Source organism: Ammospiza nelsoni, chromosome 30 (assembly GCF_027579445.1).
Source record: "Ammospiza nelsoni isolate bAmmNel1 chromosome 30, bAmmNel1.pri, whole genome shotgun sequence".
Taxonomy (NCBI): domain Eukaryota; kingdom Metazoa; phylum Chordata; class Aves; order Passeriformes; family Passerellidae; genus Ammospiza; species Ammospiza nelsoni.
Genome location: NC_080662.1, coordinates 3,331,177 through 3,358,473, shown reverse-complemented (window position 1 = coordinate 3,358,473; position 27,297 = coordinate 3,331,177). Strand labels below are relative to the sequence as shown.

Sequence of the window (27,297 nt, the reverse complement as noted above, 5' to 3'; positions counted from 1 at the left end):
ACTGTCCCAGGGCATAGTGGGGAGACTGATGGAAGACTAGAAATGGAGATAACTGGAAGGAATTCATCGCAGTTGTTTTCTTTGGAGTAATTTTATTCCTTCCCTACTTTATTTTCCCTACTTGTGAGACCTGTGTGGTGTTTCCCAAAATAAGGTTCCAAAGCCTTTGATAGTTTTTTTGTAGTGATCTCTGACAGTCTTGCAGGACACTAACGCTACTAAAATACTCAACTTTGTTATATATAAAACATATATGAACAAATGTAAATATATAATTTTAATCTTTATATATATAATTTTTATATATTTAAAGATAAAAATTAAAATATAATTTATATATTTAATTTCTAAGTTGTATATAATTAATATAATTTATATATATAAATTATATCTAATAATTTACATATATATATATAATTTTTACATATATAGTTATGTATATATGTATATATAATCTGTTATACAATTCTTCCAAAACCCACAGAAAAGGTCCTGGTCTATAAACAGACATATTTGGAACAAACACTTAAAAATAAAGGTTGGTATTTTGCTTTGACTAGTGGACTATATATATAATCTTAAGAGGTGTTATAAATATGCCTTGGAGTTGTCAAGATTCCATGTGTTAGGATTCTCAAAGTCCAGGCCAGAAATTAGAATTGGCTTGTGTTTAATAATGATTTTTTTCAAAGAAGCTGAAGCATGTATGCGTGGCCAGAATAGAAGCACAGGGAAGCTCTTGCCAGGCTGGGGGTGGGGGAGGAAAAGGCAGCAGGGCAATGCAGGGTTGTTCTTTAGGGTTCCAAGTGCTACTGAAGGTGCATTAGGTACTGAAAGGATCTGAGAGCTGAATGAGTGACCACAGTGTGAGAAGTAATGGGAAATTTGGATTTTCCAGTCACTTGATGGAGCTGTGTATTTATCTCTGCTGGAAACTTCAGTTGTACTCGTGACCTTCACAGGCCCTGTGCTCCCCAGCAGGCTGCCTGAAATTCTGCTGGAGAGCAGCCCTTCCTCCTGCCCTCCCTCCCTGCCTTTCTGCTAGGCAGGAGGAATTTCTGATTTCATTTCTCTTGCTTACAAGGAGGCACTTCATGCATTGCCTCCTGCATTCTACACACCAAGATGAAAAGCCTCCAAATGTTTGGCCTGAGCTTTGCACCTGAAATCAATCTTTTGGTCCAAGAATATGTTAGAAGGGTGTGAAACGGCAGGACAGTTTTGAGGAGTTGTTTTTATTATATCTAAAACAGGAATGCCCATCAACTCAGAGAGTTCTAATTTTGAAAGGCATTGCTGAAGTATTGGTTTTTCTGTAATAATGCTAAATTTTAACCTGTGGTGTGTGTTCTGGAGTGGCTTCAGCAAAAAGAGAAAACAAAGGTATTGCAGAGCTCTGTCTGTAGCTTTCTCAGTGACAAGAAAGGCACTGCCTGAAGGCTTCTTTTCTCTGGGTGCAGAACAATGGCCCAGTATGTTATTTCCAAATATATTGTTATTTGCAAACAGAGCAGAGCTCCTGGCTGCTCTGTGCTGTGCAGCCTATTGAAATTCTGGCTGTGATTCCAGCAGAGATTTTTCCATAAATAGCTCTGTACTACTTGGGAACACAAACAAACCCTGAAAAGATCTGAGGTAAGGTCTGCTGAGGGACTGCTTAGCCTCTTATTAGTGTGTACTTCTGGGTAGGTAGTGTGCTGGATATGAGGAATTTTTCTATAGGGTTATGTAGGGGCTGTCAGCAGGAATTAAAAAGTAAATAATTAGCAATCAGATTAGATCCAAGGACTCACAAATCACCTGTCTTGAGCATAGGGGAAAAAAGGATAATAAAAAATAAATATGAGGAGAAGCAAATAAATTCTCTTTCTGGATTTTTTAAAAGAAAAGCTATTAGGTAATAACTAAGCATTAGGTTAGGGTTCCAGTAAATACAACTTGAAATTAAAATTATTTATTTTTTCCATGAACAGACATCAAAATTTGTGCTGATTGGATGTTTGTTATATGAATTAATATCTGCACTGGGAGATGGGCTGTATTTTTCAGTGCTGTGTAGGTAAACACCCACCTGAATAAGCAATACAGTAATATTTTATAGAATATTCAGTTATAATTGGTGTAAGCTGTCTTGAGTGACTTGTAGTCTTGAGGAGGAACTTTTAAACATCCTGTGAAATAGAAAAGAGGTGAATAAATACTTGTGTGTTTTGCCTGGGTCACAGGGCAGATTCTCTGCTGGTCCTGTTGCTCATAAACTTTTTTCTAAGGTAGAATAAATCCTATTTTAAAAGCAATCAAAGAGCATAAAAATAACTTTGGCATTTGAGCAATCCCTGCTCAGAGTGGGGACTCTGGAGTGTCCTTAGCCCCTGGTTCCCATAGCAAATGTGTTTGCCAGGTGTCAGAGCAGGGGTGGGATCACTGGGAGCAGCCCCACAGGAGATCCCGAGGACTTTGTCTCAGTGCAGGTCTCTCACCCTCTTGGATGTTTATGTGGAATCTTCAGCTGTGGCCGCTGAGCAGTCTCAGAACCTCTGAGATCCTCACTCCCCAGAGCCTGGGGTGTGTGAAGTCAGCTCTGCTGAAGGAGCTCCTGCCCTGGGTGTGGGGTGCCCACAGGGCTGCAGTGGAGATCAGCTCTGACACAGCTCTGAGGCGCTGACTTTGTGCTGGAACTGGGGAGAACTTGGAGTCACCGAGTCCTGGAATGCTTTGGATTGCAAGGGATCTTAAAGCCCATCCAGTGCCACCCCCTGCCATTGGCAGGGACATCTTCCACTAGCCCAGGGTGCTCCAAGCCCTGTCCAACCTGACCTTGGACATTTCTAGGTCTGAGGCAGCGACAGACCTTGGGAATTCAATCTCAGCCCCTCACCACTCTCACAGGGAGGAATTTCTTCCCAATATCCCATCTTGACCTACTGTCTTTCAGTTTGAACCTATTCCCTCCTGTCCTGTGTCTCCAGGCCCTTGTAAATAGACCCTCTCCATCTTTCTCGGTAGGAGGAGCAGCTGCACTGCTGACACCCTTTTCCTCTTGAAGGCCTAGGTGGTATTTCTGAGCTTGTTCACATTTTTTTATTTCATGAACACTCTTTTTCATTCTTTGGAGGCACATTGAGAGTAGCTCCCTGAGAAACTGGGAAGTGTAAATGAAGCAGCTCTGCACTCAGCAAAGCTCCTGCTACCAAGGGGTAATTAGCCTGGGCTTGCAAAACAGATACATTGCCAACATATTTATGATGGAGAGAAGAAATAAAGCTTTAAAGCTTCAATAAGGCTCAGTCAAATACTTCTAATGCATTTTGGGGAATCCTTATACTCTGTGTAACTTGCATTTCAAAGCATGTCTTAGGAGAATTATGGAGCACTTGTGTGAGCATTATGGATAAACCCTGAGGAGCTTTGAGAGAATGAACTGTGCCTTAGCTCTGTGCATGCAGGTTTTCCAGGCAGTGGTGGCATGAGATGGAGTTGGGGTCTCCTGAATCTTTGTAGATTCCTTTATCTCCAGGTCTGCAAGGGTGCTTTCTACAGCTCACAAATGTCATAAATAGACATTTAATTTCTTTGTTTCAGCATGAAGTTTATTCTGGAAAATCAGTAAACATGAATTTTTGGCTTCAGCAGTGCTAAAATTGAGTTGTTACCCTCTTGGAAATTGATAGGCAGTTTATTAATGAGAGGTCATCAAGCTTGTAAGTTAAAGCTCTGCAGGCAGAGATGTTGGAGCAAGTCATGTACCAGAGTATTAAACCCAGGCAAATGCTGTGTTAGAAGTTAAATAATCCAATCTGTTATTTATAAGTTTTTTTGTCTCAGTTTTCCTTCTATTGCTCAACAAGTCCCGGTTTTGTGAGTGATGTGACAGACGGTTCAGGCACCTGAGGGGATCTCAGATTAGGCAATTGTGGGCATGGAGTTGGATCCTGCTGGAGTTAATTTTGTTCCCCTGTCATTAGATCTGTATGATCTGTATGCAGTTGTACAAAGGACAGCAATGATGAGTAATTCCGAAACTAAATTCCACACAACACAAATGTAACTGAACCATTCTGTCATCTCTGCCTCAGAAATCAGTGTAGGTTTTGGTAGCTGCAATGTTTCTGAAAGAGCTGGAGCTGGTGTGGATTGTGTGTAGCACTCAGTGCAGCTGCTTTGTTTAAAGGGATGAGGTGTGGTTGAAACAGGAAAATTCCAAGGAAAGGAAACTCGTTCTTGTGTGATTTAGCCAAATTATCTCTGTGTTACAGTGATCCCTAATGTTTTATCTGTATTCAAAACTGTAGAAGCAGAGTACCCTGACACTGCCAGTCTCCAAACAAACAGTAGGTTTCATATTCTTGCCTTTTAGCAAATATTTCACTTGGGGATAAAAGAAATTTACTTTTAGGTAGAGTTTTATTGCTGCAGCACCAAAGAACATGTGCATGCCCATTTTTTTCAGTGCATTTAAGGAAGGTTTGGTTCTGACTCTTGTGGGTTGTTAAAAACTTCATTGGTTCCCAGAATTCTGTGGCACTGGATGGAAGCTTGAGGTTCTGGGCTGCTTTGCATCAAAACAGGAACACAATTTCTCCAGATGAAGTGTAATGGACGTGGCTGTGATAGCAGCAGGGCGCAAGCAAACCTAGGCCAGGTACCCAGGGTGTCAGGTGGATTTTGTGGCAGATGATGTTTTGAAACAAAGTGACTTAAGAATTATAATATATTTAACATAAATGTTGCTTAGGTAGGATTTTTTTAAATTTTATGTGTCTGGTTGGTTTTTTCCCCCCTATTTCCTATCAAAGTCATAATTTCTCATGGAGTGCTTAGAGGTGCACAGCCTCCAATTGTGGTGTTATCTAACCTCTGGATAACTGCTGCTCCCAGGCTTTTTTTGGTAATCCTAGACTGTGAGTGAAGAGGAGTTTGCACTGTAATTGAAAGGGGATTGATGCAACAGTGAGTGTGACACATCCTCAGTAGGAGGGCCACTCTTCTTTTTCTCTTCCCTGCCTGAAAATAGATTTTAGCTTCAGGAGCTGGAAGCTCTGAGCAGCTGAATTTTGTCTTGTTGGGAAACTGAACCCTACAGTAGCTTTTTCATCAAACAGGTGTCTGGTATTTTAAAATGCTGAAACGCTGGATTTACTGCTGATTACATTTTTGTTTAAAAGCAGAACAATTCTGCTTGGAAGGAGGATAGCTTGTGGACAGATTGAGCCCTTTAAAAAAATTAATTATTATTATTATTCTGTAATATTGCAGTAGCTGCAAGGAAAAGCCTCAAGGAGATGCTGTGACTTTCAACTGCTCATTCCTGGTCCTGGATAAATGTTGTAGTTACACAAACTGTGAAACACTCACCCTCCTTTCTGAGGTGATTTCAGCTGGGTACCAGGAGTGGGGCTGGATTTCTGCCACTCTGGCCTCTCCTGTTAATGATATTAATAAACTGGTGTCAAATGTCCTGGGAACGCTTTCTGCAGGTTGAAAGAGCTTTGTTTCAGCCAACAATAGACCTGAATTAGTATGAATAGGAAAAGCAAATAGGCACTTCCTGTCATATTTGAAGGAATATTTGAGTTTGGGAAGTGTGTTTATTAAGACGTGCACTAAATGCTCATCACTTGCTCTTTGTCCCCAGCAAAATGTTCCCTGTGTGTTTCTGTTACCTTCCTAAATATGTTTGCAGTGCTGCTAACATAAGGTGGAGTTCCCTGTTTGAATACATTATTTAGGATATTCTTTGGGGGAAAACTCAATACCTGTGTAATGAAGATTAAAAAGGGGTAATTGACTTAGTTGTTGCTTTCATAATCACTTTTTAACTCTTTATTTGGCTCTAGGAAGTAACAGGAAAAGCTTAATCAAGCAGTATCAAACTTTTATTTTAGAGAGCTAAATAAAAAGTTAAAAAGTGAGAGGAGCTGCCTTTCACAGAGTGCTGCAACTGCTCTGTGTGGTTTCTGGGCAGAAAATGCCTTTGGAGCCTCCAGGGAATTCTTGTCAGGTATTAAATAATCCTTTATTATTGAGTCTGAAGTATTTTCAAGCTGATGTAGCTGATGTTGAGTTGAAAAATGACTCTGCCTTGAACTGGTGAGGTCCCCACTTTGCAGCAGTGCTCACATGGAGTTACTGGGACAGCAGCAGTCCCCCAGGGTTGTGGAGCTCTGGAAGAAGCTTCAGACACAGAGCCCTCAGTTCCAGGTTGGACTGTAGGGTAGATTGCCTTGTACCTGTAAAACACATCCTCAGGGCTGGGAGCTGCAGCCAGGGCCGTGCCTCCTGTTCTGCTGATCCCAGGTGTTCCACATTTCTCACATCACATCAGCTACTACAGGAGCCAGGTTAACCTTTACCTGTTAAATATGCAGTGCCTGGTGTGGGCAGCCCAGTTAGCAGGAATTTTTGGGCAGTTTATTTGTGTGGTCTGTTGTAAATGTGTTTATTTGCCTGCTTCTCTGCACACGCCTGTAAGTTTTCTGTGCTGTTTAGGTGGCCTGGAAAGGCCCAGGGATGGCCTTGAAGAGCCGACGCTTCAAAGGATGAGGAGAGACTTCTGATCTTGTCTCGGTGTTTATTAATTGTTTATCTAAAAGATTTTCTTTCAGCCCGACAGAGGTCTGCGCAGCAAGTCAGCCATGGGCACACTGCGAGCCCCCGGGGCGGTCACTTATCTTTATACCCGAAGTTACGTGTACAATATTTATCATTTTTCCCCAATACCTTCTACCCTTATTAACCGGTGCACTTTTAGTAATAACCAATCCCAAAGTGCCACCACCACCACAGAAGATGGAGGCCAAGAAGAAGAAGAAGAAGAACAGGACACGCCCCAATTCCTCCATCTTACTTCTTTAGACCCCCCTGTACCAAAATCCTAAACCCTGTGTTTTACACTTTAACTAACTTATCCCTTCACCATTCACCCAGTGAAACCTTCCCAGTCCTCATACAGGTGTCGTCTCCTGTGCAGGATCAAAGTCCAGCCACCAGACACTTCTGGCAACATTCCAGGACTCCCGAGCCCCCCAAGGGTGGTCTCGGCCTCTCTGCACCTCCATCCTGAGGTGCTGAGATCCCACAGCGCCTTCTTCTGTTCTCCCAGCTAGATCACGTCCAGCCAATGGGCAATGCATGTACTGGGAACTTGCTTTGCAGCATCTTTTGAACTAAATGCATTTAGTTGATATTCTTTTTCTTGTTGGAAGGAGGGAATTTTCCTGTTGATCTCCTTGCATGTGTTCTGAAGGGAACTGCAGTCATGTCTTAATGTTTAAAAATAGAAAGCAATAATCAGCATTATGAGGGTTAATGGTTTCTATCCAGAAACCAAACAGTTTTGCCTTTGTTTTTGTAGAGAGAACATTTTTCTGTCTGCTGTTGTTGTAACAGGAGATGATTTTTCACAATAATTTTTGAAACACTTACAAATAAAAACTTATTTGGGGTTAAAAACCCCAAAACTATTAAACTCTCTCATCAGATGCAAGGGTTTCAAGGGGCCAGTTCAGGACTGTTTCCTGCTAAGAAATCCTAACCCCATAGGGTTTCTCTCTTCTGTAGGTTTGTAGTGAAGTTGGCTTGAAAGGAGTTTCAGAGTGTGGTGCCAGACTTGGTGAGCAGAAATAAAACCCACAGCCAGTGGTTACAGGGAGCATGGGACAGGTATTGCCCTGTGGGTCACAGTTCTACATCAATTTAAGGTGTAAAAGTTCCTTCCTAAAGCTCATGGTATTATTTATCAGTGTGAATGCTTTCTCTTCACAAAGATAAAATTCAGAGCAATTTTATGCATTTTCAGTGGTAGGAAGCAGGGCCACATCAGTATCTGACACCTCTGTCTTCAGAGTGCTTTGGTGTGCTGCTCTTTGTCATCTCTGTTTTTTCCCTGCCACCACAGGTGTCTTGGAGTCCTGTGTGCTGGAGACTCGAGTTTCCTACTATAGATGGAGACAGGAAGCCAGGGGGCTGAGCTTTAAATAAGTTTTCTTTCTGTTCTAGCAAAGCTAGATTCTGGCCTTGATGTAGCTGGAAGCTCGTGGAGACTGCATACAGAAATGCAGTTCATTGGCACTTTGGGTGTGGGCTCGATGGCCTGTGTAAATCCAGTTGTCTAGCTGGAGATGTGGTTGCTCCTGTGTTCCTTGCTTTCCCCCACTGCAGATTTGCCCATCTGATGCCTTCAGCTCAGTCTCAGTGAGCTCTGTTAGCTTAGCAGAACACAAATTGTTTAACAGAAATAAAATGTGTTGCCATTGTTCACAGAAGTTTGAAGTGGTGGTGGTGTCTGTTGAGGAGGATTAGAAGTGTTCCCTGTAGTGATTTCTGCTCCTATTGAGAGGTGCTGGGTTTGCACAATTCTCTGTTGGTCTCTTACCTTGGCCCAGGAATGGACTGTGGGGGAACATAATGGTAAATTTAGTGGTGGGAACTTGCCCTGAGTGGAGGTGTTGAAGCAGTTGCCCAAGGGAGGCACAAGTGTGTGCCAAACACAAGAGTTAAAACTTTCAGTGTGCTGCTGCCTATCTGACCTGGATTGTAGTGTTGACCATAGATTGTGCCTTCTCAGAATTCTATTGAAATGAGGATGTTACTTTGATGCCACAGTTAACTTGAGATCCCATCAAGATTTCTGGATGCATAAGAAGCTGCTGTTCTAGATGAGAGATTAGCAGATAGTGATTCTGTTCTCTGCTTTACTCTGATCTTGTAAAACACTTAATCTACATATTTGTTCCTATCCCAACTTGTAGAAGCTTTGGAGTCACTTCTGGGATAATCCTGTTCTCTGCAGTTTCAATGCCATCCTCTCACTTTGGCTTTGAAGGGAGGAGCAGCTTCTGGTGCATGGGCCAGATGGATTTGGAGTTGTTCTGCTCTCAGTGCCCAATAAAGCAATTTAGGAGCATTACCAGCCTTGCATGAAACTAATGGCAGCAAGATTAGGGCTGGTGCCACTGTTCTGCTGTGGGAGGGGATGGAAGTTTGCTCTTGTGTTTTCTAGGAAGCCATGAAGCCTGACAAAAGTTATTTGCATGAATTTGCAAAACCACCAAAATAACATTGTTTTGTACTTGAGTATTGAGTTGCATTATCTCTAGCTATGTGTTACAAATTCAGTTCTATGCTGCACATGAATCCTGTGCAGTCTTGGAGTACTGATTCTTTCCCTTGCCTCCAGTTCCACCTCCCATTAAAAAAAGTGACTCATTCCAGCTCCTGCTTCTACAGACTGGTGATAACAGAGTGTTCTTGATGTCATTGCTGCTGCATGGATTTGACAGCACCAAGAGTGATCTCAGAAGGATGTGGCGCGTGAGCTGGGCTTTGCCATGCAAGAGTAGAGTCCTGCTTACCTGGGAGCCCACAGTGAGCAGGACAGGCTTAGGAAGTAACAGGAAAAGCTTAATCAAGCAGTATCAAACTTTTGTTTTAGGGAGCTAAATAAAAAGTTAAAAATTAAACGTGTAGTAGTAATAATAATGAGTAATAATAATGGCTTTCTAATCCAAAGTTGAACTCATTGTTGAACTAGAACTTCCCTAGTGTATCTTTCCTCAAAGGATTGGCAAAGTTGGAGAAGGAAAGGGAGAAGAAATGGTGAATAAAAGGGAATATAGAGGAGTCCAGGCAATTAGAGTGAAGTTACGGTGGCTTAGGCCTGCTTGACGAGGTTTATATTTTGATTATTTTACTTAGGTGAGTAATTTATGCTGTGGGATACAATACTATGTGTATTCCCTGTTTGGCCACTGGTATCTTGTGTATGCTACATGTGGGTAGGGATGTAAATAGGACTGGGTGAGTCTCAGCTCTCAAGTGCTGCTTCACCAAACAGCACTGAATGCTTTCAGCATCAGCAGGAACATGATGACTTTGTCATGGTCGTGTTTTGAATTGTCAGCCTCCCAGGGCTGTTCAAGTGAGCTCACTCACTTGGAGTGAATGTGCAGGGCAGGGAGCACTCAGTAAATCTTCCTCCTGTCTGTACAGCTCCCAGGTTTGCAAAGCAAAGCCCAGCAAGCCCAGCCTAATCACTGTGTGCTGGAGCTGCAGGCTGGCTGCTGTGCGTTTGTGTCTGCCCCTGCAGGGCAGCAGCACTGAGGAGAGAGCTGCCATCAGACAAGTTCCCCTCCCTGGCAAGGAGGGCAGCTTTGTGCTGCAGAATTCCAGTACCTGGGAGAGAACAAGGAACCAGCTGCCTTTGGCAGAGATGCATGGCACAGTGGGAGGGTTTTTGCCACAAGGGGCAATAACCCCTTTCTGCCTTGTCTATGTCTATGTGCATTTCTTCCTGTCCCCAGATTTTAAGGAATTAATATATTTTGAATGCCCTCTCTAGTAGAGAAGAGATCTATTGAAAGGACTTCTGGAATGAGTCTCAAGTAGGAAATTGAGCAGTGAGAATGCCTTCTCCCAGCTGCCTTTGGGTTTGTTACCTGGTCACCTCAGGGAGGTGGAATGAATGCAGGGAATCCTTCAGGCAAGTGAATGAGGAGGGAAATGAAGTCAATAGTAAGACTGGTCATGGCAACTTTAGAGCACACAACCCTTGTGTTCCCTTCCCCCTCTCCACAGACTTAAATGAGGGATGAGGCTGGAATGCAGAGGGTGTTTTCTTTTACACCACCAGCACTAAACAGTTCATGGCATTTTGCTCTCACTCTTTTCCTGGGCTGTGAAATTGGGGTACCCTATGTTGGGAGCTCTCCTCTGCACACAGACATGTGGTCACCCTGCCTTAACCTCGTTTAAACAGCTTCCTGTTCACTTTAGGATTAACACATCACTAGCTACCTTCAGAGATAAATACACAACACATCAGGGCTCTGGATAAAGGAGTAAATCCAAATCACAAACAGTGGGTTGTTGGTGGGATGACTCAATGCATTGTGGAGCTACTTAAAATATTTGAAGCCTTGGAAGAGCTTTTGTTTTCTCTCCAGTGTCTTTCATTGTTTGATTGGGGTTTGTTCCCAATGATGAAGTACATAATTCCAAAACAAAACCATTATTGGAAACAAGAAAGTCCAATCAAAAGCCATAAATTTCTGTCATTAGCTGTGACTTGAGCTGGAGTTTCTGGAAGCTGCATCTGTTCAGTAGTTTGAAGCAGGGAGGTTTTGCCTCACCCTGGATTGGAAAGGACCAAACAACCCACAAGTGATTTCCAGACAATGTGTGCAGCTTCTCCTGGACAGATACGCTTGGTCTCTCTAAGAAGAATGACTCAGGTATATTCAGCAATTCTGCATGGAATTCAAATAGTTCACTGTCTCTATCTCTCATTATGTTTATCCACTCCTCTGCTGCTTCCTCAATTTGAGGCTGTTTGAGCTTCCCTGGATTTTAATTTTAATCCTAAAAGTTGGTTTCTTAATGTTTTTCTTTTGAGACCATTTCTGAAGTGTCCTTGGAATGATTGATTGATGTTTAATTTGATGAAAATAGCTTTTCCAGGCTGATAAACTGAGGATGTGGTCTCCACATTAGGTCAGCAAATTCAGTTTTCACTTGCCAAGACAGAATTGCCAACCTGTAAATCATCTGCTCTGCTTTATGGATTTTTATAATCTTTTAAAGATTATTTTGAGTTGGTCCTTTGGAAAATTCCAGAAATGGTATTTTGAGCCACTGGGAAAGTATATAAACAGTACTTTCTAAATAATTTGAAAATGCTTTTTAAATGTTACAGTTCTTTGTTCAGTCCTTGGAAACATCAAGAGATTGCTGCACTTGTGTAAACACTGATTTACTTGCTCTCTGTTCAGGCAGCAGATCAACGTGATTCCAGAAACTTGCACAGAAACCTTTTGGGTCTGGTGAAATAAAGACTCTCTTTGTTCTGCCATGATTGACTCACTGCTGCAGAGTGGGTGACATGTTTTGCCTACCAAGCATGTTTTCTAAGCAGAGTTTATATAAAGTTCATGGAACATTAAAACAGATAGCCTCTTCTCTACTAATAAAATCCTCTTTATTATATTATTGGAAACAAAGTTAATACAGAATTGCTTTTCAGGTTTGTGATGGGCCTCTGGAATGAAGTCATTGGATTACAGTTTGCTTGTGCTGGTTTGGATTGATGGAGCTGATTTATTCCCTTTTTCCATAGACATTTGGACACTGATAAAACTCCATCACAATCCTTTCTTTAAAGTTTTGGAAAACTTGATGGTGACAGTGCACACATTCTGCATTCACTGCAATGTGTGGAGGGCCCCCAGAGTGTGAAAGTGTTTGAGTATTTGTCACTGAGTTTTTCTGGTTCCAAACACTGCTTTTAACAGGGGAAAAGGCATTTGAGGTCTGTTGGATTCCTTTATTCTTTTTAAATTTGAACTGGTTCTCTTTCCAGTGCACTGGCCTAGTGGCCTCAGAGCCTTACCTGAAGCTCTGAGATGTGTTTTGTCCTTTTCCTATTCCCTATCAAACACCATGTTTTGGTTTTATTTTATTGGCTCCTCCAATTTCTGTCTCCATGTCTGCTGTGTAAGTATTTAGTCCTGCTTGAATCCAGTCAAGTGTCCAGATCTTGCTGGTGGTTTTGATTTTTGTTGGAGCACTTGAAAAGTGAAGATGTCTCATTGAAACTTAAAAAACTTGAAGCAGGTTGTGAAAATAAAGATGCTGTGCAGAAGGAGAGGAAAGCTTTGCCAGATTGTAGCTCCAGGATCAGGGAGAGCTGTAGGAAGCTTTGGATGGCTCTGGGGGAAGCAGTCTCTGCCCTGTCTCTGTGTGCTGATGGATCAGGGACCAAAACCTCTCTTGAGTTTGAGATGTTTGTGATCAGTGCCTTGGTTTGACTATAGAGTTTTGTATCTCTGAGCTGGAGATAGAACTGTGCAGCAGCTCTGTGTTTCCATAGTGTTTTGCTCAACCTGCTGTAGAACATTTTCATTCATAAATAGATTTCAGGTTATGTAGGTGATTCCTACCCCACTACCCCTTTGCTTTCAGGTCACTAAAAACATTATTTGAAACCATTTAGCAGTCTCAGAAGTGTTTCTACAACAGTAAATGTCTGTGAAGGGATGTTGAACGGAACTGAAGGACACAGATCTAGATCTGTGCAGAGACATACTTGTAAATGATGTAACAACCTCTGAACTCTTTGTCCCAAGTTATGCAAGAAGGAGAAACCTGGTTCACTTGGTGCTGGTATTGCAGGTGCCCTGCAGGAATGAGGTGTACCTTGCTGTGTCCTGGTTTTTGCCTCTGTCACAATCTCGTCTTCATCTCCTACGATTGATGCTGCCATGCAGTGTTTGCAACCCTCAGCGCTGGCACTGTCACATCTTGGTGTCAGAGATGTCCTGAGATGCTGGAGAGGAGGAGAGGACAGATCTGATCTCCAGCTGATGGTGTGACAGCAGATAAGCTGTGGCCTGGCAGGGGTTTGGGTATCAGATAAGGGCTCAGTGGTTGTTTATCTCTGACATTGTGCTGAAGAAAAGGGCACTGAAATGCATCCATTTCCAGCAGCCATCAGTGAGGTGGCAGTGGGGCCCTGCACCGCTGCTTCTCCCTGCAGCACCCCTTCAGGAGCTGCTGGCACTGGGAGGGGATCGTGGCCCAGTGTGTGACAGCAGGAGCAGCTCTGTTTGCAGGCACCCACCTGGGAGAGGAGAGGAAACACCACAGCTTGGGGATACTCTCTGGTGGTGCTGAAGGGCCAAAATTACAATTATCACCGGAAAAAAAGCAGAGTAAGGTGGGTACACGTTGTGGGCAATGAGGATGTTAACACAGATGAGAGCCCACAAGCAAATCCAGGCACTGGGGAGGTTGAAAAGCTCCCTCTGTCCTTTCTCCAACACCTGTAAACCCACCCAGCTCAGCACCAGTGTTTGCTCTGATGAAGGTGTGGGAATGTGGAATTGCAAACAGGGCATTGCTGGGTTTGCATGTACAGCTGCTTCTTTGCTTTCTAGTACAGATTTCTTTGTAAAATCTATATCTTGGCCCTGGTTTGGGATTACTTAAACAGAAATCACTTTTTTTCTGTCACATTTTTAGCACCTTTTTTTTCCTTTGGAGAGGGAATAGTCCAAGATTACACTGTGGAAGGCGCATTGGATTTATTGATGTATCTTGAGTTTTAAAACAAATTCATATTTTTTCATTACTGCTAAGGAATGTATTTGGTTTTAATTTAAAACTGATCCAATCCTTGGAATGATCTGCATGGTGTCAGTCAGGCACTGGAGAGGTTTCAGTACCTTGTCACCACTGCCTGAGCCTGTTGGACTCTTTGGAGATGTGGGATATGGGTGCTGAAAATTTATTTGTGCATTTGAGTCTGTGATAGCTGGATCTGCATCAGCTTGGAAATCACTGGGGGAAAGCTTGGATTCTCCTGAAAATCAAAAAGGCAAGAATGTCTGGGATCTACAGAAAAGTGGTTGTCTTTCTGCTATGTGAGATTTGTATTATTATTAAATACAATATATAGCATTATCAGACCTAGGAAAATAGAGATTTTTGTCCTTAAACAAAGGTTTTTGTGGCTGCTGTTGCTGCCTGTTCTAAATTTTCCAGCGACTTTCATGAAATAAGTACTTTATTTAATTTATCCATTTGTTCTTGTATGGATATATGAGACTTCTAAGGCCATTTTTTCTATGCTCTTTCCACATACCTGGACACATTGAGTTTGCTAATAATTCACTGTATTTTCTCACCAGTTTCAAGACTGTCAGAGCATGTAGTGTTAAGTCTTTGTTTTTCTCAGTAGTAATTATTCTGTGTATTTCTCACTGCTGAGATGTGTTAGTGTGTTTTTCTTCAATTAATTGATAATTCTTTAAGTAAGGTCATTTCCTATTGGAGGAGTACAACCATGTGCTTTGCATTGGCACTGCTTGGTTTGCACCTCCCTCTTTCTGCACATGGATGAATTGTTTCTTATCTCCATGCCCCCTTCACCTGGGAGAGGTACCTATGAAATACCATATCTGCAGCTCAGTGCTTTGCCCCTTACAGATGTGAGATAATCACTTCATCTGGTGACACATAGAAGAATGGCTGCAGTAACTGCTGCCTTCTGGAATGAAAAGATGATGAGCTCTGCAATGAAAGTTTGTGTGTGTGTGATGTGGGTCCAGGTTCAGTGAGGCACAGGCTGTGGGTGTATTTGTGTCTTTAGCTCTGTCTGCAGACATTGCAGCCAGTGTAAGCAGTGGCAGTGGCAGGGACATTGCTGGGGGGGGTCTCTGGGGTAGTTTGTGCCAAAGAACACAAAACTCTGTGGAGCTGATGGTTGGCTCCAAGTCCAGCAGGTATTGATCTTGTTTAAGTCTAAAATGTTATGAATGCAATGGAGAAAAAAGAAACTATCCCACAGAAAATACTGTTTATCTACTGCTGGCTGGCATGAAAGTGAAATGGCCTTAAGACTTGTGGATGTTAAACTCTCAAGTAGTTTCTGTGGCAGAAAATTAGATTTATAGAATTGTGTTTTCAAAAATAGTTTGGCTTCTGATTCAACTATTTGGGAGTCCAAGGAGCATTTGTACCTTTGGAAATGTGAATGGATGGGCTTGAGCTTAAGTTGTAATTTGTCCTTTCTGATGTATGAACAGCTCAGTTTGATACTAGGGATTGCTGTTCGTGTCGCTGTATATTTATCATTTAATTCTAGCACTCCCTATAAAACCACTTGTGATAATGTAAACCTTTGTCATCCAGAAGAGGTACTTGGGTGTTTTGAAGACTGTTGAGGTTTTTTCCTGATTTTCTGCAGCTGTTTATTCTTTGCATTCCTTAAACACAGATATCTGAACTTTTCTCCCCTGATACCTTTTGCCTTTAAGTTATCAAATGTGTACGAAGTCCTTTAAAAAACAAAGGTGCTTTGAGGTGATATGGATAATGATTGTATCTAAATCATGCATTAGGAAAAATGGAGAACATAAAGGTGCACAGTTGCTCTAGAAAGCTACAGTCTGTATTATCTAGAGTCAGAGTAGAAAAAGCAGTTCTAAGAAGCTGAGGATATTAAACCTTAGGAACAAAGTAATGCACAACACTGTGCTTGTAGCTCTGGCATGGTCATCTAGAAATGCTTCTCAAATCTACAGCTGAAAAACTAGGGTTATTTTTTGGAAGAAACCTTTACTTGCATTTTATAGGTGTCCTTTAAATAAAGTATAATTTTTTAATGGTTTGGGGGTTTTTTTAATCATGGCCTTCTTGGCCACTTGGTATTTAGAAGAATGATTAACGTGGGGGATTTATTTTTGTTGTTCTGCAGCGGATATAATTTCTACAGTAGAATTTAACCATTCTGGAGAGTTGTTAGCAACAGGAGACAAAGGAGGGAGAGTTGTCATCTTTCAACAGGAGCAGGAGGTGAGTGCTGTCTAATTCCATTGTTTTTCCTATTCCCTTTTCAAAGACAAGGAGCATGTTTTTATAAAACCCCTTACACAAAGTGCATGCCTGTGTGATAAGTGATTACAACACTGATATTTAATTAACTTGGTGATAGAAGTTATTTTAAACACTCTTTGGTTGTGGTATAAAGAATGTTGAAAGGGAAGACCAAAAAGGGGTAGGACACAAAAGCCCCTTGAGGGAACTGAAGTTGGTTCTTACACAGTGACTCTTCTGGCTGTGATGATGATTTCAGTGGAACTGGGGATATTAAAAGTTGCCCTCTAGTAAGTGTGTGACTGTGACCTCAGATGTCCTTTTCCACATCAATCAAGTAAAACCACAGAATCCCCATAGCAGAGGTCTCTTTTCTTCCTTTACCCTTGGTTTTTGGGCTTTTGGCTCTACCTCTGTCATTGGGCAGCTGAGCTGCAGTGCCTGATTTTAACCGAGGCTGGAAGTTGGAAGTTTTTGTGGTTATAATGTATTTCAGGGAGATGCCGCTGTTAGTTTTGTGTAGTTTTTCCTTCAATGTCCATTTTAAAACTCCCAAAACTTGGCATTTCTGCTTCCCTGAGCAGAGAGCTGATCTGTGGGCAAGGCACCGTCCCTGTGCCAGCAGCTCCCCTCGGTCAATGGGGACATCTAGTGGGGCTGTGTGGCACCAGCTGTTGGAGTATTTTGTGGCTTTTTATTGTTTTCCTTTTATTTCTTTATTACTTTTAATTCTTGAGTTGTCGCTTGACACTTTTAAGAATCCTCTTGTGTAGCTTAAAGTTGCAGTAATTCCTTGCCTGCTTTTAGGTGAGCTGTATTTCAATGACTCCTTGGTTTTTGGAGCATAATCCAAGCTCACATCCTTAGGAGCTGGGATCCAGGGGTAGGAAGAACAGCTGGGTTGTCAGGTGAAATTGCGCAGAATTGTTTTTGGCATTTTTTTTACTTCTCAGTGTTTAGGGAATGATTTGTTCCAACAAACTGTCTAGAGCAGATTTTATGTGAAAGTATATCAAATAGAAGTGTTCTGTTTGCAGTTCTGTGCCCCTTTCTGCCACGCTCCCTGCAGAGCTTTGCAGACCACGCCTGCAGGAAGAGAAGCACTGCCCAGGGCTGTGTGAGGAGCTGTGCAGACCTGTGTGCCTTCCCCACTGCCAAAGTGCTGCCACCTCCGGGCTGGAATGTGGCAGCCAGTGACATCAGCTGGGTGCCAGGCAGGAAGTGAATCCCACAGCTCCCAGAAACTGAGCAGGAATTTGCGTGGGCACGGTGCAATTACCTAAACTGGAATTTAACATCGGCCGCTTGGACCAACACCTCGCCTTGTTTGGAATTTTTTGTTTTCCTTTGAGCACCATGAGACTGAGAGTTTAAATTTGGATTTTAGCCCAAGGATGGATTTCACATATTACTGGGCTTATGTATTATTGTGATCCTGTAAAGTTTTACTAGAATGCACACATAGAATATTTAGCCTCAGTCGTTACGGTCAGTCTGGACTTGAAGAAAAGTTCCCAGTTCCCTGGATTTCCTAAGGCATTTCCTAAAGCACAATAGATTTCCTTTCCAAGTTGTTCCATGCAGTGACCCAGCTTCAGTTGTTAGTTCTGACTGAGGCTTAGAACAAAGTCCCTTCCATTCTCCAGGGTGGGAAAAGCAGTGTAAGGGACAGGTGTGGTACAGAAATCTGGTGCCAAAATGGGATTTCTGACTGTTTTGCCCCATTATCCCTTCCCTGCCCCCAGCTTATTTTCAAGTACAAGAATTCCTGCCAGCTCTCAGGGTATGAAGCATGGGAAAATGATGCAAAGAATGTGACAAATGTGGGCTAGCAAGGGTTGTATCAGATGTGTTTTGGTGAGCTACTCAGGGATTAAATGAGCCCATGGACATGAGACGCCAGAGAAGGAAGGAGCAAAGTCCCCAGCCAGGGACATATCACAGCAAAGGCATCTGATGGTGCAATCTCTGGAGTTGGTGGGACAGGAATAAATCACAAAACTCAGCTTGAAACCACTACAAGTGAACATGGGGAGTACTACATCAGAAATGGATCCAATTTTTTGCACCCAGTGGATGAAATTCAAGGTTCAGTCCATGCAGTGCAATATTTTGGTGCTTAAGACACAGCTTTTGGAAAGAGGAATTGTGCAATTTTTCAGTTTTGTAAAACCAGTTGTACACCTGGTCAGGTAACTGCAGGGGTGACTCTAATGCCAGAGCAGAGGTGATGAGCTTTTTCCCCTTCTAGAAAGAGGAAGAAAAAGCTGCTTAAGCAGTTCAGAAGCTACTAGGGGACTTGGAGATTATAAACCAGAATCGTGGAGCTGCTGGTATAAATTTAGAGGTGCCATGTGGGATTTCCATAGTGTGCCTGGAAAGCTGAGTGTACTCACAGAGTAGATTTGCCATTTGTGTGTCTGTGTTGCAGGGGAAGAAATATTCCCTTTAAACAGCAAAGATGGAAAAATTAAAGATGAAATAAGTTGTAGTTTGTTTTGGTGGGGTTTTTTTTGTTTTTTTTTAATAGGTAAAATATTAGTTTGTTCAGCTGCTCAGCATTAATGTGAAAACTTGTTGGAGATGTTACATTCTGTGGAGAGTTTCTGGAAACTTAAGCTGCTGCATGAACTGTCTCTTCTCTGATGTTTTCTTAGCCAAAATAATAGAAACTTTAATAAATTTCTTGCCGCAGAGATGATGCTCATCTTATTTGGTTGACAGGATCATGAAAATCAAGTAGGTTGTACCCAAATGTACATTGTATACATGTCTTGATCATTTAATTCTCTTTTTAGAACAAAACCCAGTCTCACAGTAGGGGAGAGTACAATGTTTACAGTACCTTTCAAAGCCATGAACCAGAGTTTGACTACTTGAAAAGTTTAGAAATTGAAGAGAAGATCAACAAAATTAGGTGGTTACCCCAGAAAAATGCTGCTCAGTTTTTATTGTCTACAAATGGTAAGTATTTTGCACCATAACATGTTCTTATGTAGGTTTGTTATTAGGATTTGGTCTAATTCTCTCCAAAAGGCTGGAATCAAGCAGGGTTTAACTGCAGGGATCTGGTGACGTGGTTGTGGCTTCCCTGGCACAGGTGTGCCAGCACAGGGTGGGGTATTTGGGATTTTACAGCCCCTGTGTGCAGCTCACTGAGACCTTGCTGTGTGTGAGAGTCCCTGGGGCAGAGCTTACATTAATTATTCATAGCAGTCCCTGTCCTGACTGAAACTTGCTGGAGCTCTTATAAAAAGAACAAACTCTGGAGGAGGTTCTTTAATGCTTTTTGTCTTGTTTTCCCCAAGCAGCATTTTTGTCTTTTTTTGTGCGCGTGGGCGGCCTTGTCTTTTTAGAAGGCATCAGCAGCGATGACTGGTGTCTCTCCACAGCTCTCATTTTAACCTGTGCTTGTTTCATTGCAGATAAAACAATAAAGTTATGGAAAATCAGTGAAAGGGACAAAAGACCCGAGGGTTATAATTTAAAGGAGGAGGATGGACGGTATAGGGATCCTACTACAGTTACAACACTACGGGTGAGTAGCTCACAATCAGCTCGTTCCCCTCTCCCAGCCCATGGCTCTTGGAGGAACCTGTTCGTTTTTCGGTTTTCTTCTGGCAGATTTATTGACCAGAGATGATAGCTCAGGGACGCCACTTGTTAGTTTTCTCGGCTGTTTAGGCTTGTAAGTTTTCTGGTGTTGTTTAGGTGTTCTGGAAAGGCCCAGGGATGGCCTTGAAGAGCCCAGCGCTTCAAAGGACGAGGAGAGACTTCTGATCTTGTCTCGGTCTTGGTGTTTATTAATTGTTTATCTAAAAGATTTTCTTTCAGCCCGACAGAGGTCTGCACAGCAAGTCAGCCATGGGCACACTGAGAGCCCCCGGGGCGGTCACCTATCTTTATACCCGAAGTTACGTGTACAATATTTATCATTTCTCCCCAATACCTTCTACCCTTATTAACCGGTGCACTTCTAGTAATAACCAATCCCAAAGTGCCACCATCACCACAGAAGATGGAGGCCAAGAAGAAGAAGAAGAAGGACAGGACACGCCCCAATTCCTCCATCTTACTTCTTTAGACCCCCCTGTACTAAAATCCTAAACGCTGTGTTTTACACTTTAACTAACTTATCCCTTCACCATTCACCCAGTGAAACCTTCCCAGTCCTCATACAGGTGTCATCTCCTGTGCAGGATCAAAGTGCAGCCACCAGACACTTCTGGCAACATTCCAGGACTCCCGAGCCCCCCAAGGGTGGTCTCGGCCTCTCTGCACCTCCATCCTGAGGTGCTGAGATCCCACAGAACCACCCACCACATCATTAACTTCATCTTTCCTGTGCTGGCCCTTGGCAGGAATACTGACTTGTAAGATATTTCATCCAGCTTGGGACGTTGAAGGAGTGTGCTGAGCAGTGCTGCTATCTGTGCTAGGTTGGGGTCTCACTCTTGCCCTTCTCTGTGTGCTGCAGGTGCCAGTGTTCAGGCCCATGGACCTCATGGTGGAAGCCAGCCCACGCAGGATATTTGCCAATGCTCACACGTATCACATCAACTCCATCTCCATCAACAGTGACTATGAGACGTACCTGTCTGCAGACGACCTGCGGATCAACCTGTGGCACCTAGAAATCACTGACAGAAGTTTTAGTATCCTTTTGCCATTGTTCTGTGGGATGGGAACAGGAAAACTGTTGGGTTTTAGTTCCTTCCATGAGAAGTGTTTAGTATATATACAGAGAATTCATCTCCATTAATCCTGGCTATTTCTCCCTAGTCATTGTAAGGGCTTTTACTTCTGGAGAAGGAATGGTTTGGTTTGGAAGGGACATTAAAGCTCATCCAGGTGGGCAGGAGCAGGTTGCTCCAACCTGGCCTTGGACACTTCCAGGGATGGAGCAGCCACACCTGTGTGAAGTTTTTAATACAAAATAGCGTTTTATAACATAGCAGTATAATTAGAATTTAAGCAGAATGAAGTTTTATATTAAATACTTGGGAGATAATTTGTAGTATAGAATTAATTACTGCTGGAGTGTGGAGCAGAACTGAAGCAGGTTTCTGCTGCTGTAAGAACTATCCTGAAACCGATTCAGAGTGTGATGTTACCACCTTGCTTTGTAGAAAAATTGTGTGGCTTGATTTTAACTCTTACCTGGGTTGTGCCTGGGTCCCACAAGCCTGAGGTAGCATTTCTGAAAGCATCTAAAACTGAAAAATACCTTGGGAAAAACCCATTTACTGGAGGCAATTCCTTAAAGAGCTGCTGCAGATATTGTAGATATCAAGCCTGCCAACATGGAGGAGCTGACAGAGGTGATCACAGCTGCAGAGTTCCACCCCAACAGCTGCAGCACGTTTGTCTACAGCAGCAGCAAAGGCACAATTCGCCTGTGTGACATGAGGGCATCAGCCCTCTGTGACAGACATTCAAAGTGTGAGTGCTGCAGTTCAGTGTCTCCCTGTGCCAGAGGACATTTGCTGTTAGAGTATATCAAACACTGAATAGTCTGTGTGGATTTGTATAGAATTCCTGTAGTATATTGATTATATTTAAAGCCTAAAATCTAAATAAATCTTATATTTATGTTTTCCTGGAGTAAAAGTAGTGAGTAAAATGAGTAGCAGCTTCTGTTTGGACACCAGGAATGGCTTTTTGCAGACTTCAGGTGGTTAAAGGCCATTTGGTCTGCACTTGGTGCTGGAAATCCAGTGCATGTGTCAATCAAGACTTTACATATTACCAAATAATTCATTCACTAAGGAGCTGACCTCAGCTTGCTACAATAGAGGGTATGGCAACTGTATTACCAATGTTTCTTCTGAAAAGTTATTTTATGTAACACAGAGTAACACAAGGTAGACAGCTTGTTGAGACAATGTTAAAGTAATCCAGGTGTATCTTGTATCAAAGAGACACAAACTGACCTCTTGAAATGTCTGTCTTATTTTCCTGCAGTGTTTGAAGAACCAGAGGATCCTAGCAACAGATCATTTTTCTCTGAAATCATCTCTTCCATATCTGATGTCAAATTTAGCCACAGTGGTCGATATATGATGACTAGAGATTATCTGTCAGTGAAGATCTGGGATTTAAATATGGAAAATAGACCTGTGGAAACATACCAGGTACTGGGTGAAAATCATGTGGGCTGGGAATTAAAAAACATGGACAAGGGGTGAATCTTACTGATGGTCTTGATGTGGCAGTTACAGTTCTGTCTCTAGATTCAGGCAGAGCATCCCTGAGCTTTGGGGATTCCACACTCCTGCTGAAAGGTTGTGCTGTTTGCAGGGTGGTGGCAGAACCCAAAGCCATGTTTGGGCCTGGAAAAGCATCACTCTTACCCAGTGGGGATTTGGGATGTGGAGAGGCGATCTCCAGCCATGAGACTAGGACAGGTCTTTATGTTCTGCGCTCTGTCCTGAAGAAAACAGGAGGTGAAACATTTCCTTTTTGTAAAATGTTTTTAGCTGCCACTGAAAGTTGCTGTTTTCATTATAAGAAAGAGCTCTTGTGAACAGTCTCAGGTTCCTTGCTGTTGGGACAGTCTGGGAAGGCTGTTTTACAGGTATGAGTCTAAGGCTCACTCAGTTTCTCTGATCCCTCTTTTCCAGGTGCATGAATACCTCAGGAGTAAACTCTGCTCACTGTATGAGAATGATTGCATTTTTGACAAGTTTGAATGCTGTTGGAATGGATCAGACAGGCAAGTGGAATTCTTATCCCTGTGCACTTCAAATCTTTCCAAATTATTCTTAAAATGGGCAGTGGACCTCAAATACCTGGACTTGGACAATGCAGTAGTACTTTAGGAGACTGTAAGGTGCATTATTAACTGTAAGGATCTGTACCAGACCTCTAGGGGAACCCATGGGTAAAACTTCCAGGAATGTTCTTTTTCCAGTGATTTACCATGGTAGTGACCTGCCAAGAGCACCACTTAGGACAGCTATTGCTTCTGTGCTAATCATGCCATTAACTGCTTATTTGTGGCATTTAAAGCAGCTCAGTGGTTCCTTGTCAGTACTGTCAGACATGGTGTGCTTCTTTTTATTTTTTTTGAAATCTGACATCTGTCTGCTCAAATATTTTTTGAGGCAGAGGAAGGACAAGGAAACCTGTGAATCTGTTTTTCTTACTGAACAGCTGATGCAGAATCAGGGGCTATAAGGAATTTTCACAAACTAGATGTGCTGCTTATTACCTAAATTTGCCCACCTTGTGTGTCACTAAAAATCCAACGTGTTGGCTCTCTCCCGTGTGTGTGTGAAAAGCAAATTAAATAATGACATTCGAGGTGCTTAGATAACAAAATATCTCAAAGGGCCCAGGGAAGGTAAAAGGGTATTTTTGGGAAGTTTTAGATTTATAAAACCTGCTTCCCTTTAGCTGTAGCAGGTGTGGGTGATGCCACCTGCCTTCCATTTGCGTGATCTCAGTCGAGACCCTCTGGCTTGCTAAAAGGAGAAGGCATTCCTAACTGATATCCTTCTTCCTTCTCCCCCTGTGCAGCATTGTCATGACAGGGTCTTACAACAACTTCTTCAGGATGTTTGACAGGAACACAAAGCGAGACATCACCTTGGAGGCGTCGCGGGAGAACAACAAACCGCGCACGGTGCTGAAGCCACGCAAGGTGTGCGCCAGCGGCAAGAGAAAGAAGGACGAGATCAGTGTCGACAGCTTAGACTTCAACAAGAAGATCCTGCACACAGCCTGGCACCCCAAGGAGAACATCATTGCTGTAGCTACCACAAACAACTTGTATATATTTCAAGACAAGATGAATTAGGGTTGGCATTCCTAACTGAAGAGTCACTTCCTGCATAGTTGAAATAGTTGAATCTAGCATTTGTACCTGTAACAAAAGCAAGTGAGAGGTCCATTATGGCACCCCTTTCCAGTGTTTAAAAATGTGCCATATGACAACACACTTTTATAGCTCCATGGAGAAGGCTCTGTGGTTCTGTTGTCTCCGTTCCTGCTAGCCATTTAGGTGAGGATAGGGCACTTTTTAATTTAAATGACTACTTGCACCATCTTGCCTAATGGACTAGACTGGACTGTCTCAACATCGGTTTACTCCACTTTTTATGCCTTCCATTGTGATGACGTCCGACACAGGGAAAGCCTTCAATCATGCTATGGGATTTAATTGTGTAACCTCATTACTGTATCATTCGTGGCCCCCTTTTTTTATTAAATACAGCTCATTCTTGCTGTGGCTTGTAGCATTCCTCCTCCTTCTGGCCTCCTGGACTCCCCCTTCCCCCTCGTCCCCCCTCCACCTCGCCTTGGTGGTGGTGTATGGAAAAAAAATAAACAAAATAAAGCACATAAAATGGGTCCTTTTGGGGTCAGTGGTAAAGGGGGTCTGTGTTGCAACAAGTGTTTTAATAAACAGTTGACTGTAATCACTCCTTGCCATGTCTGGCACCAAAAAAAGAGAAAATAAGGAAAAAACAAACTACTGAATAAAAGTGACAAAGAATGGAGAATCTGTTTTCTTTTTTTTTTTTTTTAATCTACCTCTTTATACAAATACTCTGTGTTTTACCTTAGATGCATGAAAATAAAATTATGTTTTTTGTAATGATTTTAACCAGTATTAATTATTTTTCATGGGAATGAAGAGAGGGAGGGATTTCACAGGTACCTGCATTCACTCCTGAGCAATCTGGGCACCAGCCAGTGTATGACCACTTCCATCTCAGCACCATAACTGCTGTCAGGTTTTGATCTGAGCAGCCACTTCCTGTGCCCTTGAATGCTCCTCTTTTTAACCTGTTGCTTTAATCAGAAAGGGAATAGAATCTTCAGGTTTTAAATTCCATTTTTTGGGACAGATGTCTTAATGTTTAGTTTTATCCTGGTTTCTTCAATGCCTTGTTTTAGGATAAAATACCTTTAATGCCTTGTTTAGAGCACCAAGTCCCCTGTGGCTTTGTGAGAAATTGTCCAAGCTCCTGTGTGGTGTTCTGTAGTACAAGCCAGCACCATGGTTCCATAGCTAATGACTGCACTGCATTCTGCTGCTCTATTTTCTGTATTTATTGCTAACTGGAAATGTAGTTTAACCATGCAAATGTTTTCTTCTGGCTTTTGGCTTTGCAAAGTTCCTGCACTTATAGAAATGTTCACTGGTGCGAGGAGCCAAACGTGGAGTACAGAAGCTGCATGAAATAAGTGTTCATAGTGATGTGAGAGATTTCAACTCCTCAGCACATAAGGCTTATCCAAAGATTAACTAGATATTGATGCTTTATAAGGCTCATGAGTTTTTACTTCCAGTATTTTTGCTGATTGTGCTTTTAGGTTTTGTTCCTCCTTCATGGAAATGTTCAGTAAAGTTTGAATTCATGGTGAATTTACCTTGACTGGCAGAATTTTTGCTTTTGAGTTACCTGTATTTAATTATTTCTGTGGCTTAGAGGTAGTTATTAAAATGAAATTATGATTTGATCAACTGAGATACTATTTCTGCTGTAAAATTTTGGCTGGGTTAGAGGTTATTAACAAGACTACTATTGCAATCACTCTTCAGTTTTTTTAAGTCCTTCTGCAGTGGTGTGAAAATGTAAAAATTCTAATATTTATTAATCCAGTTCTCTTAAATACAGTATTTGTCTTGTACCGTGCATGCGTGACCATGAGCCTTTGTAAGGATTTGACCTTTTTTTCACCTGTTAGCCTTGTAAAACAAATGAATATCCCCAGGAACAGAAGCTGTTTTCCAGTGGGTGAATAAATAAGTGGGCCCTACTCCTATTTAGTAGCATGTGACTAATTTTACTCCAGCAACCAGACCTTCCAACAGTTTGAGAAACAACTCGTTGAGTAACATTAATCACATGTGCAGCTGTTTCCAGGGCCAAAGCTTATATTCTTTATCTTGCTGTGAAGGCACTGAGGTGATGAGATGCTTTTGCTGTGGAGCTGGTAAAATCCTGTTCTGTGAAGGTGTAGGTTCAAGGATGCTGGATTGGGAAGATGAGGGCCATGGTATTGAGGCTGCTGTTCCTGTGCCACCAGAGCCCCAGGGATGCACTGAAGGTGCTGAGCAGGTGAAGATGGCACAGAGTGACCGGGTGCAGTCACCCAGAGCAATACTCCAGTACAGCTTCCTCTGGCATCACAGCTGGGCCTGCTGGGATGGGTTAAAGCTCACTGTGGGAAAGGGTTCGGGTTTGCTGGTAATGGTGGTCCTTGTCATTCACCTGAGGTTTAACTTGTCCTCACCAAACCCAGCTCCTGCCTGTGCTGTCACACTATCCATTAGAGAATTCTCTAAGCACACTGTCCGCTGATACATGCTGTAAATCATATATTTTATTAATAAAAGTACACAGAGAATACACTTTGTCAGGATGCTTTTTATGCTCTTTCCTGCCCCTATTCTGTGTTTGCAGGTATTTTTGAATGAGTGGTCTCTTCCCTGTGCCTGGGGAACTGTGTCCCTGTTCCTGTCGTGGGCAGGATGGTTCTGGTCACTGCCTTCAGCTGCTCCAGTCACACAGCATCCTCAGTGCCCAGTAAAACCAGTGCAAATCTGCAATTCCCAGTCCCTGAATGCCAGACTGAACAAGGGGAAGGCATTCTCCTCCCTGCATCTTGTCCTTATGCCACTGATGGTACTGAAATGCCACCAACCACCACTTGGGTCGTTTGTATCTACAATGTGACAGCAGCAGTGTCACTCGTGCCACCAGTTACTGTTCAGAGTGAAGTGTTTGTCCAGCTGACACAATGCCCAGGTGCAGGAGAGCCCCGTGCCTCAAGTCCTTTGTCATTTCCCCGCTAGGATGTGGCTGCTGCCTGGAAAACACGCTGGGTATGCAGCAGCACCTGCTCCCCTACTGCTCTGTTCAGGGAGGACAGGATCATTTATTGCTTAACTGCAGATCCTTTTATTATCAG

The 27,297-nt window shown here is 42.6% G+C and overlaps 1 protein-coding gene across 3 annotated transcripts in view; it reads left to right on the top strand.

Moving 5' to 3' along the window:
* PPP2R2A (protein phosphatase 2 regulatory subunit Balpha) overlaps positions 1-24,878 on the top strand; it is a 44,195-nt gene extending 19,317 nt beyond the window's left edge. For all 3 annotated transcript variants that reach the window (XM_059490769.1, XM_059490771.1, XM_059490770.1), the window contains 8 exons: positions 16,253-16,350; positions 19,170-19,335; positions 19,797-19,909; positions 20,849-21,026; positions 21,649-21,813; positions 22,336-22,505; positions 22,995-23,086; positions 23,893-24,878. In XM_059490769.1, the coding sequence (XP_059346752.1) occupies positions 16,253-16,350; positions 19,170-19,335; positions 19,797-19,909; positions 20,849-21,026; positions 21,649-21,813; positions 22,336-22,505; positions 22,995-23,086; positions 23,893-24,172 (1,262 nt within the window). In that variant the 3' untranslated portion in view covers positions 24,173-24,878. The remainder of the gene's footprint in view (positions 1-16,252; positions 16,351-19,169; positions 19,336-19,796; positions 19,910-20,848; positions 21,027-21,648; positions 21,814-22,335; positions 22,506-22,994; positions 23,087-23,892) is intronic.
* The last annotated feature ends 2,419 nt before the right edge of the window (positions 24,879-27,297 follow it).